Source organism: Watersipora subatra, chromosome 1 (genome assembly GCF_963576615.1).
Source record: "Watersipora subatra chromosome 1, tzWatSuba1.1, whole genome shotgun sequence".
In the NCBI taxonomy this organism is placed as follows: Eukaryota; Metazoa; Bryozoa; class Gymnolaemata; order Cheilostomatida; family Watersiporidae; genus Watersipora; species Watersipora subatra.
The window spans coordinates 5,539,398-5,560,333 of NC_088708.1; the positions used below are offsets into that span (position 1 = coordinate 5,539,398).

The following is a 20,936-nucleotide window of genomic DNA, read 5'->3' on the forward strand; positions in this document are numbered from 1 at the left end:
GACTACCTATAATTTTGAAGTTGGGAATAAATTGTCGATTAGGCTGGTTTAAAGTTATTTTCTCATGAGTGTAGCCCCTGTTCTATAATTTTCACGAGGTGGTTTCAATAATCGTTGGTACAAAATATTGGCCTTCAACCACAATGCCTATGTTCCAATCAAAGCATAATAGGTACTGTGCCTTGAGTGGACATAGAGGAGTTTAGACAATCGTGTAAACATCATTTTATTTTTATATAAAGCCTCACTTCCGGTGGTGGCACGCGTTCAGAAAATTTACATACACTTGCATTGAACTGAATTTCTATTTACATTTTTTGAAGAGTAGGACCAGTGCTAAAAACATTGACTGGAAGACTTTTATATCAGCCTAAACTAGCAAAGAAGTCTAAATTCTATTAAGCTGCAGATACAATTTCTGAAATAGATTAACTTGTATTGTTTAAGCGTACAGTCTGCCTGTACACGCTAGAGCTTCACATGATTGAAGGGAAAATTATAGATCCTATTGGAAAAGTGGTGTTTCTGGTTGAGTAAGAAATCATTTGACTCGCTGATTTCTTGTGCTGTCATAGTTACATAGATACTAAGCGTTAAGTTGACAATGATTATAAACTAGTGATGCACCTTCCCTGCACCCAACCAGTCTTTCCAGATTTTTTATGAGTTACGCTACCAGGGCCGACTGCCTCAACCCTAAATGCCTTTTGCCATTACTACTTACATTACATGCTTCTACTGTAACTATACAACATGGCTCCTACATGTATAAATAAAGGCTACTACATCTACTCTCTCCCAACATATCATATCAATGGTTCCATGGACACATGGTTGGACATGGAACCACATGGTGGTTATTGTACTCACTTTACATCTTTCTCTTTTTCACTCATCTTCTACCAAAGCTAAGGAGCCTTATGGTCAGGAGTATATACATTCATGGATACTGGAAAGGTTTAGTCGAATAGTAGAATTGGATATAGTAGGAGACTATTAGACGGTACTACATGTAGATGGATGGAACTTCAGTGCAAACACACAAACAACATCTGTTTGGGATTCCCGGTTTTCAGCGAGCCAACTAAATTCTAATGTAACTGGAAACACCACTTTTCCAATAGGATCTATAATTTTCCAATGAAAAGAAGTTGATGAGAACTTATGTTGGTCTTGATCAAAAAACTAGGTTTGCAGCTTCAATATAAGCAATACAATTTTATGATACATCACTACTTTGTCCTTTTCAACAGAGTTTCACATTTTTAGAGATTAATAGCCAATATTCACAGCATATTGATTTTGAGCTAGACATATATGATTAGTCATTGTTGTACACAAATTGTACCAAAGTAGTAACCTTAAAAATTACTTCAATCATGAGTTTTGTAATACTACTGTTGCAATGATTCAGATGGAGGCCCAGGGTTGGTTATAGATCTGATTTGCTGTTAATGTAGATGATCACACATTACCTTTCAAAATTCAATTTTCATGGGCAGGGAAAAAAGGAACGGAAGTTTAATAATACATCATGCATGCACCACCAGTCAAGAAAACTTTTTTCTAAAGGCTGGTTGTGCATCAGCGAGTTTCAAATTATCATTAATTTTAATATAGACTTACTTAAAATGTTGTGTCAGTTTTGTTAAAGTCATGAAATGCTGCTCTCCTCACCTCCAACCCTACCAAGCAAACAACAATGTACTACTACAGACCTGCAAAGGTTTATTTCAATGTACCCTTAGAAGTTCTACACCTAATTTACATCACGCTGACCTTTTTAAATTAGTTCTAGAGCCAAGTAGTTGTGCAGCACCTTTTTGCACTAATCGAGGCTTGGGGTTTCCAAAGACTGACTTACTATGGAACCAAAGGCTGGTAAATATGAAACATCTCTCTTCTTTCAACTCTGGTAAAGAAGACCAACAGTGGAAGTCCATCAGTTTCCAGTTAGCTGTGAGAAAGTCTCACACACAGATGGATTCGAAATCCATGGCTATGCGTGATCTGGTGAAAAGAGTTCGGTAATTTCGTCATTTCAGTACCTACTGTACATATACTTTGTTTATGTCAATGTTCAAATATTGTAGATTCGCTATATTTGTCTGAGTAATTAGAACGTTACATTTTTTATGTTTTGCGACTTTATGCATATTTTGTTTGTATGTTTTAGATGTGTGTCTGTATCTGAAAACTGAGTTTTTGGTTTTATTACTGAATATGCAAAATATTTGTAAATTGGATATTGTACATTGCATATTTTTTGTAACATGTAATACTTGTATACTATATCATAAATTTGATAGTTGTACCACCAGCCCTTAAAATCCCATAGTCAAATAAGTAGATGTCTCAGTTTTTTCTATCATAATGTTAAAATTGTGAGATTAACATTTTAATTATCAATTATTAAAATACATGTAATTACTATTTCTGCTGCAAATCTGTCAGTGTAGCCAAAGCAAAAAGTTTAGACATCTACAACTTATAAGGTCAAAGTAATTCTCAAAATGTTTGCAATTTATTTATTCAAAAAGCGGATTTTACCAATTATTTGATGTACAATTTTGGAGTTATCCTTTCAAACATCTAAGAAAGAAAAACTCCCAATATATGGAATTTACCAACAAAGTAAAGAATGGGAATTGTTGTAGTTAAGTAACCCTAGCCACTTTTTGAAGTGGGTTTTTGGAAGATAAAAGTTAGCTTCTCAGTAATATATTATCAATTGGAGGCGCGGCCTTTCCGCCGCCACCGTTAACTAGCTATGACGTCATTGTCTAAACTCTCATAATCGTAAACTCAGACTGTGGCTACGGTCAATAATAATTGACCGTAGGTAAAAATTGACAAATTTTAGCAGCCTGAGTTTTACTCACAAACAGTATCACCGTCACGGTTTTGTATGGCCTGTGGTAAATTAGATCATCACTATGCCAAGATCTAAAGTAGCGCTGCATTATTCTCTCCGATTTTTTCGTTTGCACTAGAGAGATTAAAAATATGATACGTATACTGGCAGCTGTTATTTAATTTACGTTATTAATTAGCGCGAGTACTTGCTGTTGCCCACGTAGAATAAAATCTTTAAAAACTATAACCAAGCAAATATGTTATAGCGGTGTTTTTATTTTACTTGAAAGTAAATGTATAATGGGCCTTATGATCGGGCTACACGGTATTAATAACTACATAATTGAATATGATTCTCAAAAAAACTTGATTAATGTTCTGGGCATAATCTTAAAACACTATTTTAAAGCAAATTTTGGTAGACAACACTTGGGTTTTCCGCCTGGTGTTAAGACGTACAAAGTTTTAGTATTGCCAACACTTGGTGAGCTGTCTACATAGAGTTAACCAAGACAAAACACAGGCTCTGTGAGGTTTATTTCAACGTTTTTTTTGTATTTTTCTTTTACTTTTATTCACAGACATTGCAAAGCTGAGTTTGATTGGAAACTGAAGTCGCTTGAATTCAAAGGGCAGACCCGACAGAATTCATAGGGGTTTTGGAATGGACACATTTTCACCTTTATGTTTGTCTACAGAAGAAAATCAGTGCTTTCTATCACATAACAAGCCACAACCTAGATAACTATACAACACGAGTTGCAAGTATCTGACTGATAAAGGCTATTGGGCTATTCATCATAACATTTACGCAATTTGGCGATTGGCTCAACATCAGTGCACACTCTCTTTTTGGCATATATAAGTAAGTCAAACATCTTCTCAAGAATAAGTATGCATGTTATTAACAGACAGAAAGAAACACTTGTTAACTAAATGAACACCTTTTTGCTATATTCACATATTATTGTCCTTTTCAAGTTTCAAAAATTGAAACCTAAAAAGAAGTGAATTCCATAGAACTTCTGTCAAAATAGTAGCCCTTAAAACATAAGTCATCATCTGTTTAATAACTAATTAAGTTTTATTGCAAAGCTTTGGTGGGTCTAAGTTTCAAAGAACAATAACTGGGGCTCCTTTTTCCAAAATATGATTATGGTGAGACAGCCCTGCAGGTGGTTGGTCATTTAGAAATTTTATTGGATTGTTAACGATTTCATCTAAATCAACCATTTTGTCAACCGAGTTGTAGCTCTTGTGTCTACTAGGTAGTTTGTCAAGGAGTATGGCATTTGTTGAATCAACAACATCATTCTTAGCAGCAAGAATGGCCCATGACTTCAAAAATTACCTCAGAGTATGTTTTGATCTGAGAATCTACCTGAAATGTTAGGAAACATCTTGGACATAAGTTCTGATCATTTTGGAACAAAAAATAATGCTTCGCAGTGGTGAAAAAAGTTTTTGATGATTTGTGTCATGCAAATGTGAAATTTCAAATTGGCATAAAACCAGGTACACGAACAAACATATTTGCCATTTACATATTAGAGTGTATTGCATTTGTTGATCAGGCAGTTGTTTAAAAAAACTCATCTCAAATAACAAATCCAACACAACTAACAAAAGCCTAAATTATAATATTCATACAATATTTAAATACCAGTGATCTATTAGTTTGGTGAGGAATTGCTAGAATATCTGTACTAATTTTTATGAGTCTATTTAGTACCACTTGGCTATAAAGAATTTATGTGATTTTCGCTCATTGGAAAAACATAAAATGTGTAAAAGCTCTATTCTTTTTTATACTGTAAATGTAATGCTTAGATTTATTATCTTTGCTAATATTTCATTTTCTATCTTTGATACAATTACCAAAACAAAATGTTTTCATTCAACGATTTCCTTCAACTTGTTTTTGAGTGCACCAGGGAAGAATGATTACCTGCGACATAATCGTATAAAAAACAGGCAACTGCTCAACACACTGTGGTTAAATAGGTTTAAAAAACATAATATATGAGAAAGTATCACAGTTTGTATCGATTTAGATCAATCATACAATTGCATAACGAAAGGTTTATCACCGAAATGACAAATAGTTTACATACCTTTTAGATGGAGATGGTTAAATGTGATTCCTATAATCTAACATTACTTCATCAAAGTTTTAAAGATGAAAACTTCAATCATTTGTATTCTATTGCTGCTTTCACCGAAGCGCATTTCAAGTAAAGATAACTCAGGAAAAACATTTTGTATAGTCATATAGATAATGCATCTTGAGTTAGTATACATTTATGCATAATAGGTTAACAAAAATAGAATTTCAGAGTTTTAGCATATAATTAGCAAATCTCAGAAATGAGAAAAATATTGTCAACTTTGAATTGAGTAAAGCTTGCTCTTTTAAAAAAGCTTGAATTTCACCAGAACTCACTTTAATTCCTTTTATAATCAATTATTAATTGTTGTCAACATTCTATGTAATATATGCAATACACTGTCTAGAAATTGAAGCATTCAGACAGTATGTGCTACTTTCCGTGTTTGTGTCTTTCCGTACTATATTTTTTATATGAGGGCGAAAAAGCGAAAGTGAAAACAAAGCATCACCAAGTTTGTCACTATTTGGGCAGTATATATTTATTGGCTATATTTAATTTGTTTGGTATTATATTTTGAATGCAAGATGTTTTGTTTTTAATTGATTGGTGACAGAGCGTACAAACTATTTTTGTTCTTTTTATTTGGATATTTTGCTAGTGAATTTTAATAAACTTGCAATTTTTTGGTAGGATAAGCTAGAAAATTATGTTATTATGAGCATAAAATCTGAATTGTAAATATTTTGCACCCATTGGACCTTCTTTGGACTCACAATATGTTACCAGATCATGCGACCGTTAAGAGAAAAAGAGAAATTTCATTTCTCCCTCGTTAAATTTGTACATCGCATTAAAATAATAGAAAATACTCCTAATAAATATTAATTCAACAACAATGATAATAACAATTATAGTACATGATAAAACAATTTACTCAGTTCCATTTTATTTTGGTAAAAACTAAATTTTTTGATGTAATAGGTTGCTTTAAGAAAATGCTAATCAATATCTGTACCAATTTACGAGTAAACTAAAGAAAGTAAACTTGATATTCAACCTTCACGTGTAATGTCTACAAGTCTGCATGTGGCATTCAAATACAGGGTGGCGCTGTTTAACGTGGCTGTTTAATTGATGTTTAACTGGCTGAATTTGATGATCGATTTTCTCAGGTACAGTCACTAAAATCATGCCAACCACTACAGCAACAACGAAAGAGTTAATCGTTATTGATATGACTTATTCATTTTGGTCCCATTTTGTGGAAACTTCTACTGATCACTTTCTATTATGGGTTCATACAGATCAAAGAATTTAAAGTGCCGGTCAAATAGCGGTGGTGTTCACTTAAAGGACGGTGATGTATTTTTCAACCTCTTTTCTATAGTTTTTCTATTTGAATGCCGTTCTATTTAAGGCGGCATTCAAAAAAAGGCGGCATTCGAATAAAGGTGGCATTAGAATAGAGGTTTTTCATGATATACATGTACAGACGCTTTCCAATTTACTAACGAAATACGTTCTGAATGGTCGCTCGTTAAGCGAATTTGTTCATATATTGTCAATTTTTTCATATGTTATCAAGTTTCTCCATATCTTTTAAGACTCCATCTTTTCTTCTTAATGATCACGAGTTGTATCGGCACGGTACCGTTTACATGCTCCATGATCGGTCTTTCTGTTTGTAACTCGTACTGATGGTCGAATAATTCGTGTTATATGCATGTGCAACACTCACCATCTTTTCACCAGCATCAAGCTACTTTACTATTGCCACTTTCGTTTCAAATGAAGTGGCTTGCCACTTTTTTACACTTCCACTATCACTAGAAGCCTTTTACTTTTCTCCAACCATATTGTATAATGAATGCAAATACATTAAACAGATGCAATATAAAGTCTAACCTATGGAATCTCTGTACGAGCATCATATCTACTGTTTTTATTTTTGAACAATTTTTGCATACACGCAACACCGTTTGTATTTACCATTGTATGTCACATGAATGTTTGCAAGTAGAATAGTGTCTGTATATGTTTATGCAAGCGGTTTGAAATACCTCACAAACAAGACTTCGGTGTCATTGTAATTTTTTTATTGTTTCAACCTACATGAAAGGCCATCATGAAGAAGGTTAAAAATAGTTTACACATGATATATTATTATTTGCTTGTAAAAAACCAAAAGCAGCGATTACATGAATTTGTGCTCACACTTTTATTCACTATAATTAAGTATTTTAGTTAGTTGGAATCAAACAAGAGTAATTTGTAGCATATTTTACGGTATATTTGTGTTACTCAATTTTGGACAAAATGTATTATATAATAGATGACCAAGGTTTTTTTAACTAACCAGGCTGTTGATGATTTCATTTCTTTCATTTTCGTAGATTATTTATTATGCTCAAATATAGTTTATGTGAATAAGGATGCATTTAGGGTCATGTCTCAGTATATTTTATTTGAAGGGATTGTGCATGTTATTATCATATTACATGTAGATACGTTGATATAAGTTTAACGAAAATCCGTGTTGCAAAGGGCATTATTAGAGAATAGCTTTAGGCTAAATTTAGCATAACCGTGCATATAATTGCTTCATGTAATGTAGATGGTGTTCATTACATTGCCTTTGTATATCAAGGACAGTATGCTGGACATTTGATATTGGATGTCGGATAAAGGATGGATAAGTTTCCAGCTACCACCAAATTACAAGAGCCATTTTCAAAACTCTTTGAGAAAGCCACGTCTCTTTTCGGATTGTCAACTAGCGGTTCGAAGGCTCCAGTCTTAGATGGTGAAATAGTATATAGCAAAAACAATGTATGCGTTCACAGCAATGGCAGTAAAGATCCAGTACCAGGTTATCTCTCGCTTCGGTGCTCAAAGGTGACTGACTTATTCTTTCTGTATCTGTTTGGATATTGTTAAGCTGAAAATAGATTTAGAATAATGTTGATTTGGCTATTAGTATGTATATTACTTAGATTCACTACTCATTTCAGAAGCGTTTTGGATTAAAATTGCTTCTTTTTAGAGTTTATATAAATTTTCTCAAAGTGTACCTTTTTGTTAGGTTGAGAACCAAGCTAACCCTACATTGATCTTGCACTGGGTTCCAAACGTGACCATCAAAAAAAATCCACAAAGCTTGGACAGTCCAGTAGGAAGCAGTTCAAAGAATTCTAGTTCTGCTCAACTGTCGAATTTAGATGATGCCGCAAAAACTTATGGACAAGAAGATACGAAGCAAAACAATGAGCTCATTGGCAATACAGGTAGTGAAGAGCTCACTGAAGACGAAAACACGAGAATTAGTAATAAAGAAAATATATCCGAGACTGAGAGAGAAACAGTAAAATCTGGTAGCGACAGCAACCAAGCGAAAAGACTTACTCAAAATGAGCATAATGAAAAAGGGGACGAGGCAGCATTTAACGAGCTCCCAGATGAGGCTGCTACTCTCGGTGTAGCTAGCCAAGCAGATGATCATTTACTGGTAGATGGAATAAGCGTGTGTAATATCAATGATGATACATCACCGGAGTTACCTTCAACAGGCAGCTCTGTCTTAGATACATCTACATCATCTGCAGATTTTTGCTATGACCGAGATACAATTATTAGCATGACTAGCAGCAGTGACGAAGATGAAATGTGTAATGTTTCTACAAAAGCTGCCTTACCAAATACAGGTTCTCCTCACAAACGACCTTTGTCCTTATCTGTTAGTTCTTATGCTACTGGCCCTCTCAGTCCAGTATCTCTCAAAGTCACAGCTGATATCGAAAACAGTTCTAGTGATAGCTCTACAGGATGCCTTGATTCTCCCCAACCTATTTCTCCATCTGGTTTGTCTGATCTTTCATCCATGTGCGATATCATCAGTTTGACTGCTACAGCAGAGATGATTGCCGATTCACGTAGAAAACTACAGCCAGCAGCAAGTGATGTCATTAGCAATTCAGAACAAATTCCATCCAGACCTAGTGTTTTTTCTGTAAATCTAGGTAGGTTGACCCCTTGTAGGGAAAATTTTTCGAAAAAGTTTTTGTCATGATTCAATTTAGGATTTATGTTTTTTGTTTGTTTTAAGCAATTCCTCAAAACAATGTATGTTGTAACTGACCTTATGTTAGTCACAACATATACGTCAGTTAGTGGTGTTTGTGAATAATTTCTATGGAAATACATCGCAGAAGATCTATCTTATGTTACTAGGTAAAAACACTCAAAGTATATTACACAGTACAAAACAATTTTGTGGCATTAACAGGTGTGATGAGATCCCTTCGACTCTTTTTTGCGGAAGGTGGAAACAACTGTGGTCAATTGGTTATCGCAAGCCGAGAGAGTCAATACAAAATATTTCACTTCAACAATGGAGGTCTAGATAAGCTCGCGGAGCTGTTGCAGGACTGGAATCTGTTTCGATCACCGAGAAATAAGGTTTGGTAAATGGATCATTTTACATGTTATGAGTTTTATGCTGCTATAACAAGTTGCAGAAATGAATTTTTTCAGCACCTCTGTACATAGTCACACATGCATGTTCTTTGGAGGGTGCAGTAGAGGAATTTTAGGCAATTCTGTTAACTTTAAATTAAAATGCGACTGGAATGTTTTTTCAGACACAAACATACAAAGACACAAAATATAATATAGCGTAACAATCCTAACAGGTAGTCAATAAAGTGCGTTTTTGATGCCGAAAAAGCACTTTGCCATTTAAAATGCTTAGCTATTTGAGAGAGTGAAATCATACAACCACTTTGGTCAATGGAAAGCCAAAATTTAAATGCATGCCTAAAATGACCAGACTATTTTGTTCCAATGCATATGAGATATATTATGCATTAGACGCTGTATGTTATTGTCAAAAAAGCTTTGCTGTTTGCTTAATCTTTAATCCCTACTTTAAAGTCCCTACTGAGCAAGGATAGTCGTGCCATAAAACTAACAAGTCACTTTAGTAACTGCCACAAACATGACAAACTATTCTTGCTTCTGCTTCCTGTAAATTGGTGATTATCTGTCAGATTACAATACTTGCCTGTTTTTCAGATTGTTATGTTGTATTATCTTCTCTAATTGCTACAATGTACACTTATAAGTTTTAGTTTCATGAAGTATTTATGAATGCATGTTTGACTTACATGTATAAGATTTATATATGCAGCGTTTGGGTCTAAAAGTGCTTGCTTGCAACTTTTTGTTACAAATCTGGTTGATTAACAGAATAGGCATGCTTGTGTTTTAGATTTCAAGACCTGTAAACACAGACAAAAGTAATGTGTTGATTATTTTATTTTACCAAGTTTTAGATTGTTTGTGTGCAGCATCTCTTTCCTCCTCACTCTGCCATAGCGTGAAGTGAATTGTTGCAGCCGTGGAATAAGGTGGCACGATCTTCTCTCACTCACTTTTTCCCGGTAGTGAAACCCAAAGCTAGGGATGAGGAGGAGTTCCACCCTGAACAGTCACTCTACCAGAAACTTGATGCAGTAGCATGGAAGGCCCTGATGAATAGTGATGGTCAGATCGCTGATGAGGTTAGCCTGAAAAAGGTGAGCTTATGTGTTCAAGATGGCTTCTCTAAGCAAAACTAATCAGATGAATAAGTAGTGTGTGTGTGTATTCAAGTGCTTCCAAACTTGACATGCATTTCACAACTTAGACTAGCACAACTTGTTTTGGTCTAGAAGCTAGCAAACCATCCTGCGTTAGCTTTGCTGTTTTAGAAAAAGGACTAGTTGGTTGGTTCTTAGTGTCCCATGTTCTGTGCAAGTCGGAGGATATCAAATTGTAGATCTCTCGGTTTGTCCACTCACGGTTACCTTGTTAGTTGTGTCTAGCAATTTTAGCTTATCCTATGTGGGCAGTCAAACTAAGGATGTTATTGGGCAGCATTCCTTTGCAACGCATTCTTTGCTTTTAGCTGCTGCGTGCCAAACCATGCAGTAAAGCGCTGCTGGAATACAGGTTTTGAAGTCACAAAATTTAACTAGGTGTGATTTGAGCTTGTTCAACCCCCCCCCCAATATTTATATCACCCCCCAATATTTATATCGAAGATTTGATGCTTCCTCCCTCTGTTTGTTTACTATGGCAGAAAGTGAATAGGCTTCGGATTCTTGCTGCTTTTTCTTCTCAGCTTCTTTTAAATTTATTACATCTTGTAATAAAAAGCAATAAACAAATGTAACATTTCAATTAGATAGCTTTATTAGCAACTGAACCACAGTTAACACTAGCCAACTCGACACTGAATCACTGTTTCCATGATGCGCAGTACTTCGATGCAGCCCCCTCCAAAGTCGAGGGGATTGTACGTTTACATGCTGCGCAGTGGTTGTCAGCAAATTAGCCAGAGAAGAGAAATTGTATAAATCGAATCGCTGGATGGATACATGGAATCGATCATGGATACCGAACATCAGAAACGGGTCTTTTTATGCTTTTGCCGTCATTATACTTTTATTTACAATACACATTCACAACGTTTCACCAACCCTAACACAATTTTTACAAAAAATATATTTTTAATAAATATTTATTTAAGTAATATATTATTTAAATTTTACTTTAGGACTTGCCACCTATTTTTCGCAAAATGTTGGTATCGGTAACAAAGTCCAGGAAAGTAATCACTTCATCATCCTCGTAGGAGCAGACCATAATTAAATTTAAGTGAAAAAAGATCGGAAGAACTTTTAAGAACAGTAACATTTAAATAATATATTACTTAAAAATACCTATTAAAAATATATTACTTTGTAAAAATTTTGTTAAGGTTTGTAAAACCTTGTGAATGTGTATTGTAAATAAAAGTATTATGACGACAGAAGCATAAAAAGACCGTTTCTGACGTTCGGTATCCATGATCGATTCTATGTTTCCATCCGGCGATTCGATTTATACAATTTCTCTTCTCTGGCTAGTTTGCTGAAAACCATGGCACAGCATGTAAACGTACAGTCCCCTCGACTTTGGAGGGGGCTGCATCGAAGCACTGTGCATCATGGAAACATAGTGATAGTGAATAAGGCCAGCTGACCAGCTGGTAAGTAAGCCATAAGATAGGGGGATGAGTCATCCTAAGCTATTTATAGAGCACTAGCCGGGCATGTGTAGTCAGGAACAAAACTGAACTCTCGTGTTAGTGTATACATATCATACTTATCAAAATAGGTAATCCATGTCAGTTTTTGATCAACAACAGTTCGAAAAAATCTTTTAAAATGATTGAATTTCCTGCGGTTCTGTTTGTAAATGGGACAATTCACCATTGAATACTGAAAAGGTTGTTTTTCATATAAGTATAATCAACTCAATACTATGACGTTGATTATAATTTCAAGTTGATCATATGTATATGATTATATTTATATGATTATATTGATATGATTATATTGATATGATTATATTTATATGATTATATTTATATGATTATATTTATATGATTATATTTATATGATTATATTTATATGATTATATTTATATGATTATATTTATATGATTATATGTATATGATTATATTTATATGATTATATTGATATGATTATATTGATATGATTATATTTATATGATTATATTTATATTTATATGATTATATTTATATGATTATATTTATATTTATATGATTATATTTATATGATTATATTTATATGATTATATTTATATGATTATATTTATATGCATTTTCTGATCTATTATTTAATGAAACTAAAACAAAGATCTTAGTGAACATCCCATCATAACAAGTGGCTTGTGTTCATCAGTTGTTTGGTTGTTGTGTTTGTTAACAACACTGTTAATATTAGTAATCACTAAAACTCCTGCATCTCTCTGTATGTTTAACTATTTTTCATTAAATATGTTTAGTTTTTTTGGTGAAAATTTCATGCTTTATCATTGAAATACATGTACACAGAATAGTAATAAGGTAATCGTTTGACTCGCTGTAAATCTTCAAATATTGGAACATTTAAAGTGAAGCACCGCCAAAATTATTTGACCATCACGGCCTTATGACGCACATATTTGCAAACCTGATAGAAACCGCCACTTAAACTTCTCTTATCAATTTCCGTAACACAAACTATGTTTGCCTCAATTATACCCAATATAATATAGTATTGTTTACTCATAACTGCTTACAAACTCTCATTTCAGTCAGCTATTATTGTTTTACCGCTACAGCTCTTGAACTCGTGGTTGAACTCGCTGTTTCATATCCATGTTTAGTGCGTAGATTGAAACCATCAGTGAAAGTATAATACTATACTTCTGTCTAGTTTATGCCACTCTATACTCTAGTTTGTTTTTGTAATTCCAAAATTTCAATGAGGACTAGGAAAGTTTATTTGCTTTGAAGTTTCAACTCTGCATACACTCTGCTACCTGCACAACTAGACAACACGCAATCACTTGGACCCAGCATACACAATAGAATATGCTAGAAAATAATGACTCAGTAGCAAAGAGTCTCCATCTGTTTAATAGTCCTACTCGCAGGTATTCGAAAGTTAAGCCCCAAATCTCTTACATTTTATCACGTTAGCTCAAAGACTAACATCGCCAATTACGTGTTCCTTTCTCCACAGGATTTACATTTGCATAAAATTGTTTAGTTAAGCATTTTAAGCTTCCTCAGTCATATTACTAGTCAATTCCTATGACTAGCTGAGTTCAGCCTTTCAAGATGAGGTTAGTCAAGCTGTCCATTACAAGATTAAAAGGATCTGTTGCTTAGCCGTATGATTGATTTGTACAACTGGCTTTCAATTTCGCATATTTAGGCCACAAAGGCATTGCGCAATATTTATATTCAAGCTTACAAACTATTTCAGCCATACGCACGCATGTTCATTATATGTATGTTTCAGCCATACGCACGCATATTCATTATATGTATGTCGTGACCAGAAGGTTTGTTGAGATAACCTATAGCTATTCATCTAGTTATTATGCAAATCCTTCAAATTAGATATTCATTCTCTATGCTTAATCTTGTACTCTATCACTGTTCAAAAGAAGAAAACGTTTTTTGTCATGCGCATTACGGAGAACACCCCCGTCTATACACAGGTTTTTCATAAAGCTGAAAATACCAGAGGAGAATTCAAAGTTAACAGGTAAAATCATCAAATACTTCGCATTAAATTGGATGCTGTGTGGCAAATCTAAATGTGTAGCGTGCAACTTTAGCAGTTATCAGGGTGCCCATATAATCTCCCACTGGTGTTTTTGTTACGGGTAGCATCAGTGTTTGCTGCATGAGGAGGGTCATAGAGAAACATGATATCCAGTCATCTGGTAGACTGTAGTGCTGTGGCCTCCTCTTATATCATCGATACCTGATATCTTAGAGGTCTGACTCTTAACACTCTGATGCACTTCTAATCATTCCTCATAGTCTAGTGTGCTCACCTATGTTAGTCCAGTTCTGCTTTCCCTCGTTTTTGCTGTTTTTTTCCTGGGAATGCTAAAAAGTTGAAGTGTTGAGGATGTCTTAACTTCTCGCTTACAAGCCTCTCTTCTGATTGAGTTGTTTACACATTACTGCTGGCTGCATCTAACAGAATACTTTAAGAAGATGGTATTTCTATTTCATTTACTACATGGATGTATTTCAGTTGTTGCAACTTGTTGATGCGATGACAAGCAGTTACAAAGTTGCGTTTCTGCTAAAATATATCTATACTTGTAGGAAACACCGTGTTTGCAAACATAGATTGTGACTTATAACATTGGGTTGTGCAGTTTCAGTTATTTGCTGGGAATCTTTTCTTGCTTCTAGATGGTATTCTTTGGAGGGATAGAGAGTTCTCTTAGAAGAGAAGTCTGGCCTTTTCTGCTGCACTACTATCCGTATGACTCTACTTACAAACAGCGAGAGGAAATACGCAGAGATAAGCTCTTGCGATATGAAAAGATTTGTTTAAAAAGGTGGGAGACCCTTTGTGTTAATGCTCTGTCTTCCTATTGCTTAAAAGTTTATTGAGAATATTTGATTGATTTAGCATAAACAGTAATATTTTTGTCCTCTACAAGTGTTGCTAATATGGGTCATGATCACAGAAACCATGGTTAAGTCGGGATTGTAAGATTTGGAGTTATCTACATTAGCAGAAAGAGAAAATTCTCACAGTTATTTTGCAAAAAGGTTTTTGATTCTAGCTTAATTACAGCAGATTTTATGGTCAATAAACTGAATGCGCGTTTACCATTAGTGCGAAAACATAGTTCCGAGAAAACTGGTGTTAAAGTTTGAGAAACGAAAACCAATGCCCAATTTTGTTTACATTTCAAAACGTCATAGCAACCAATATCAAGAGGTTGTGATATTCATCTAGATTTCTGTGTTTCTATTCAAAAAATTATGCTGAATTCAAAAATCTAAACAGATTTTAGCTGGTTGTCACAGAAATAGCTATATATTTATAAGAAAATGTATTACTTAATTTTGTAGATATTTAAAACGGCTTGGCAGTACCGCGATATCGAGCACAGCAAAATCTTCAAAAAAGTAACAACAGTAACATATTGCACACTATCGGTCCCTATATACTTCGATGTTGGAAATTCGAATAATTATTCTTGTAATTAAATCTGATAATAATCCTATAAAATCGAATAATTATTCTTATGATTAAATAATGTAATAATCTTTTAAGAATTGTTAGGAAAATATAATCGTAAATCCCTTTACTTTTACTGCTTTTGACATCAATTGGAACCCCAAAGTACTGATTATAAGTGTCCAAAATGTCAGAGTTATCTTTAAAATCGGCAAAAAAGAAACGATAATATTTATCGGACGCCATTTTTCAGTACTTCCTGTTTAGCTTAGCAACGGTTTTAAGAGGGTTTTTCCGAGGGTTGAAGACTTCTATTGGCTAAACTGTCTTCAGATTCAGAAAGATCACTTTTTGATTGGTCCAGATGCACGTGTTACAAAAATCATTACCAGTATTATAAATTCAGTTGGTGCAACTTCAATGTCGGATAACTCAACTTCGTGACTTGCGACTTAATCATGGTTTCTGTGACCGCGACACATATGGTCTTTTTCCATTCTTGAACAGTCGTATTGCTGGGAATATATCTTATTTATCGCTATTACATAGAACACTCGGAGGCAACTAGTTACAGTCAATAAATCGTACACGGCACAAACCAGTCATAAATTAAAAAAGACGTTTTTGTGAATGACATAGAGCTTTTCTTTTTAGAAACATTGCTAATGTGTGTCAGTATGCTTTGACTTGATGTTTAGCGCAACAGATTAGTACTATTACACTTTTTAAGTTTTTGATGACAGGAAACTTTCAATCACTACTAAGATTGAAAAATGGCATGCAGACTTTGTGACCCAAAGTGCAAAGCCATGCACTACTTTCCTTTCTCGTATGGCATGAGACACTTGTGGGTGGTCCACTCCACATGAGTGAAGTTTCGCACAGAAATTGTTTTTCTCATATAGCATACTCAGGCTGGTGCATCTTCAAGGGTTTCATGGAACTATGTTAGTTATTTGTCTCTGAGGCTTCAACGCTTGGTGTCATCTCTAATAATACACAAACCTTGACTGGAGTTGGCTGCATTCTAGTTCGTATTATCTGAGAGCAGCACTACTGAGTGGACGTGTTCAATTTTCCACTATCTAGTTATCTGAATTAAAGTATGTTGAAATCTACATGCAGGCGTAAGCTGTCCATGAATGAAGCATGGAGGGCAAGATTTTGGAGGTCTGTCCAAAATACGGTAGAAAAGGATGTGGTGCGTACAGACAGAGCCCATCAGTTCTACAAGGGTGATGGGAATACTAATGTTGAGAAACTCAAGGAGATATTATTAAACTATGCAGTAGCTCATCCACACCTGGGCTATACTCAGGTTTGTCCTATGGGGACTCATCCCCATCTTGGCTATAGTCACAGTCGTCTTTTCTTTCTCATTACTTGTTTTGCCCAGCTAGCGGTTTGCCTTGTTGCTATATAAGTTGGAAATAACGACCAAATGTGAATGTTCTACGAATCACTGTATCATCTAACGCAAGGCTACAAATGAGTAACTGAGCCATGTTTGCTGCAAGTATATCATTGCATGTGAAACAGTATTTAACAGAAGCTTTAAAGTATGTTTTCGACACGCATCTAAAAAGGCAACTCTTAAATGGCAGCAGTTATGTCGAATTCTTGGTATTTATAATCAGCTGCAGCTATAAGAAATTTAGGGTGCTGTGCAACTGTTATAAGTTTGGTTTTCATGGAAGAAACCCACTTTCAGATATACAGTACGATTTCAAGTGAAATCGATCTAAAATATTGTTACAATATAGTCATAACAATAAGGGGGTGAAAGTCTGTATGTTTAATAATATTCCAAGATGTAGTTAGAACACTTGTAGTCATGGCATATTCTATTGTTCTATGCATATGCGAAAGACTGTAAACCAATCTTTCTTTTCCTGCTTTCACAGTCGTACTTTTATTAACACTGTTCTATTCCAGTCCAGAGTTACTCTTATCTTTTACCTCTTGTAATTGAGATCATTCCTAAGTCTCTCATTGCTAGTGTTTGTATCACAGCTCTGCAGTGTGCAGACTCCACTGACTGGGGCGTATTGTTTGTATTTACTTAACTGTTAAAGCGTCAGGGTATTTATTCTTATGGTTATTTTACTCCCACTGTAGTCTGGCGTCTACACGAACTGCTCTAGGTATGTTTGTTTCTGCTCCTCCTAATCCCCTCAGGTCTGATCTCTATAGCATCCTGTTTGTAACATCTGTTAAAGGGAATGTCTGACCTGCTTTCCCCGGTGCTAGTTCAAATAGAGAATGAGTCTGATGCTTACTGGTGCTTTGTCGGTCTCATGCAACGAACCATATTCAACAGTCGACCCAAAGATCTTGACATGGATAAGCAGCTGGTAGGTAAAGACTGTTGTCTGTTGGTTTTACTGTAATCATTATTCATCTTTTACCGTGTCTCAAATATTATTTATCTTTGGTTGATTAATGAATAATCAAGAATCCTTTTTCTACCTATATGAATCAATCACGGTTTAGGACTACATCAAGGTTAAAATACTACGAGTGTCAGGCCTTGATACAGTCTATGTACGTGTTCAATATTATAAGGGAGATACTTGAGATGGTTTCGTTTCAACGTAAATCTACTGCTACACATTTTAACTGGTTATCCTTAGGTTCACTATGCCCTATATAGCATATTTACAGGGGAGTTGTGCCCACTTTTCATATTGAATAATGCTTTCAAACTATAGTTCAGCAGTACTCTTGCTGTCTGTTAAATATGTTGGCATTTTGCATTTTTCTCACAATTTACAACATTTATGTTTGGTTCTTGAAACAAACAGGTGGTATTTTTATTGTATCGCACAACATGTGCATAGTGCATGCAAATTGTGGAAAAAGCCTTCCTTTATAGAACTTTTGCCCTGCCAATATGTGAAATGGTAGTCATAGAGTTTACATCATCTTACAGCAACAGCAGGCTCCCCTTTGTAGCTATCAGTACTGTTTTAGAGGCTCTTTGAAAAGGGATCATTTGAATTCCCGTTAGCTCTCTATATAGAGTTTTCCATTAATTGTGTTTTAATTTGGAACGGTTTGAAATCCAGCATCACTCATTAAGTTTTAAGATTCCATCTTTGTTACATTACATCCGCAAAATTTTTGTGCCATTAGGTCTTACCCTCTAGCGGCCATTAATGTAAGTAGCCATCTCGTGGTAGAACCAAGGCATTGGTCAATATTGCAGCTATACCTCAAGGAGCTCCTACGGTTGATGCAACCAAAGTTCTACCAACACTTGATGAAAGTAGGGGAGGCAGAGGGTCTTCTTTTTGTACACAGGTATTCTGTTATAGAGTTTGCTCTCAGGGTTTTTAATGTTTCGTAACAGCCAGTGTGTATTTTACAAAGCATTCTATATGGAGTTATTTTATCCATTTGGCGTGAATAACGTGTAGGAACTCTATAAACACTACGATGTATTTATGCTGTGTGATGAGCGCTCTGGGGCTGGTCAGTTTGCTCAAACACTTTCAAACAGCACTTGAAATTTCTTTTAAAAACTGAACAGCTGTCAATTTGATTTGTTTAAAAACTCACACGAATAGCTCCATAAGGGAATTTTGACCTAGTCAATAACGTTAATGGTTCGTGTTGTTGATCTTTTTCGTTTGATATAGTTTTGCTATTATTATCTGTATGATGGTTTTGTGCAGGTGGGTGCTGCTCTGTTTCAAGAGAGAGTTTGTGGAAGAGGAATCACTCACTATATGGGAGACTTGCTGGGCCAACATACAAACTGATTATTTTCATCTTTTCATTGCGACAGCCATTATAGAGCTCTACACTGATGACGTACTGACAGAGGACTTGCCTAGTGATGAGATGTTGTTACATTTCAGTAGTCTTGCTCATAACATGCAGGGCCAAGCCATCCTTGCTAAGGTATGTCTTGCTCATAGCATGTAAGATAAGACAACCCTTGCTAAGGTACAGTAGTCTTGCTCATAATATGCAGGTCCAAGCCATCCTTGCTAAGGTATAATAGTCTTGCTCATATCATGTAAGATAAGACAACCCTTGCTAAGGTACAGTAGTCTTGCTCATAATATGCAGGGCCAAGCCATCCTTGCTAAGGTAGGATAGTCTTGCTCATAACATGTAAGATAAGACAACCCTTGCTAAGGTACAGTAGTCTTGCTCATAATATACAGGGCCACGCCATCCTTGCTAAGGTACAATAGTCGAGCTCATAGCATGTAAGATAAGACAACCCTTGCTAAGGTACAGTAGTCTTGCTCATAATATACAGGGCCACGCCATCCTTGCTAAGGTATAATAGTCTTGTTCATAACATGTAAGATAAGACAACCCTTGCTAAGGTACCGTAGTCTTTGCTCATAACATGTAAGGTATGACAAATCTTATTAAGGTTCAGTAGTCTAGCTCATAACCTGTAAGATAAGACAACCCTTGCTAAGGTACGGTAGCCTTGCTCATAACATGTAAGGTATGACATTCCTGCTAAGGTACAGTAGTCATGCTCATAACGTATAAGGTATGACAACCCTTGCTTACGTGAGTAGCCTTGCTCATAACATGTAAAGCATGGCAACCCTTCCTGAACTAGAGTTCCGTTCTCAAGATCTCACTCTAATCATTGTTTATTATTGTTAACCCATGTGTAACGCATGCGGGATGATAAATACTGATCAACTACTGATGTCTCAGCAGCTACATGTATGTGGAAAGGGCTAAACTAATATGGTCTAGTTATAGCCAATGGCTTTTTCATACCATCATACACACTGACACTCATCTCAGCTAGATTCCAAAACTTAACTCTTTTTATGTAGGCCAGGACTCTTATGCATCAGTTCAGGCTGCTAGAGACCTTGCCATGTACGCTTCAGAATCTCTGCTCCACATGTTCGGTTGGGATGTGGGATAGTGGACACGTGCCCGCAGTGCAGTGCATTGGACATGATAGCATAGATGGTTGCCCATACATGGGTGTGTCTTCTCAACCACCAAATATGCACGGCATTATGCAGTAAACTGAACAGAGCATTCCATTTGTACTTAGTATCCATGGCAAAAACTTAGCCTGTGTTTTCGGTATTTATGTGCTGCTTTGGATTGTCACAAGTGGTAAACTGTTTTGTTGCTATTGGGTATATCTCTACCATTTTTGTTTTAGCAATATCTGGTTTTCGCAGTTGTATTTAGAGGTAATAGGACTCCTTCCTGACCCTGTGGTTATATTATTTATTTTTGCAAATATTTTGTCTCAAGACTTTCACTTTTTACCATTTATTTTGTGCAATTCTCGGAAGTTGGTACTACATTTTCTGACAAGCTTTTATCTACTCTGTTACATGTTTGTATGCCATGTCATAAGATTTTAATTGACCATGTC

General features: G+C 35.3%; 1 protein-coding gene across 2 annotated transcripts; it reads left to right on the forward strand.

Annotated features, from left to right (window-relative positions):
• The first annotated feature begins 7,631 nt into the window (after positions 1-7,631).
• On the forward strand, positions 7,632-20,936 carry LOC137407761 (TBC1 domain family member 16-like). Of its 2 annotated transcripts, none has more exons than XR_010980037.1 (10): positions 7,632-7,862; positions 8,050-8,983; positions 9,250-9,422; positions 10,361-10,540; positions 14,776-14,924; positions 16,682-16,874; positions 17,776-17,910; positions 18,765-18,859; positions 19,256-19,462; positions 20,374-20,493. XR_010980037.1 is itself a non-coding variant. In XM_068094144.1 (10 exons), the coding sequence occupies exons 1-10, from the start codon at positions 7,656-7,658 to the stop codon at positions 20,572-20,574; spliced, it is 2,496 nt and encodes an 831-aa protein (XP_067950245.1). In that variant the 5' UTR covers positions 7,632-7,655; the 3' UTR covers positions 20,575-20,936. The 2 variants fall into 2 exon arrangements, 1 of the variants encoding a protein (XP_067950245.1); XM_068094144.1 differs by having other exon boundaries at positions 19,234-19,462; positions 20,374-20,936.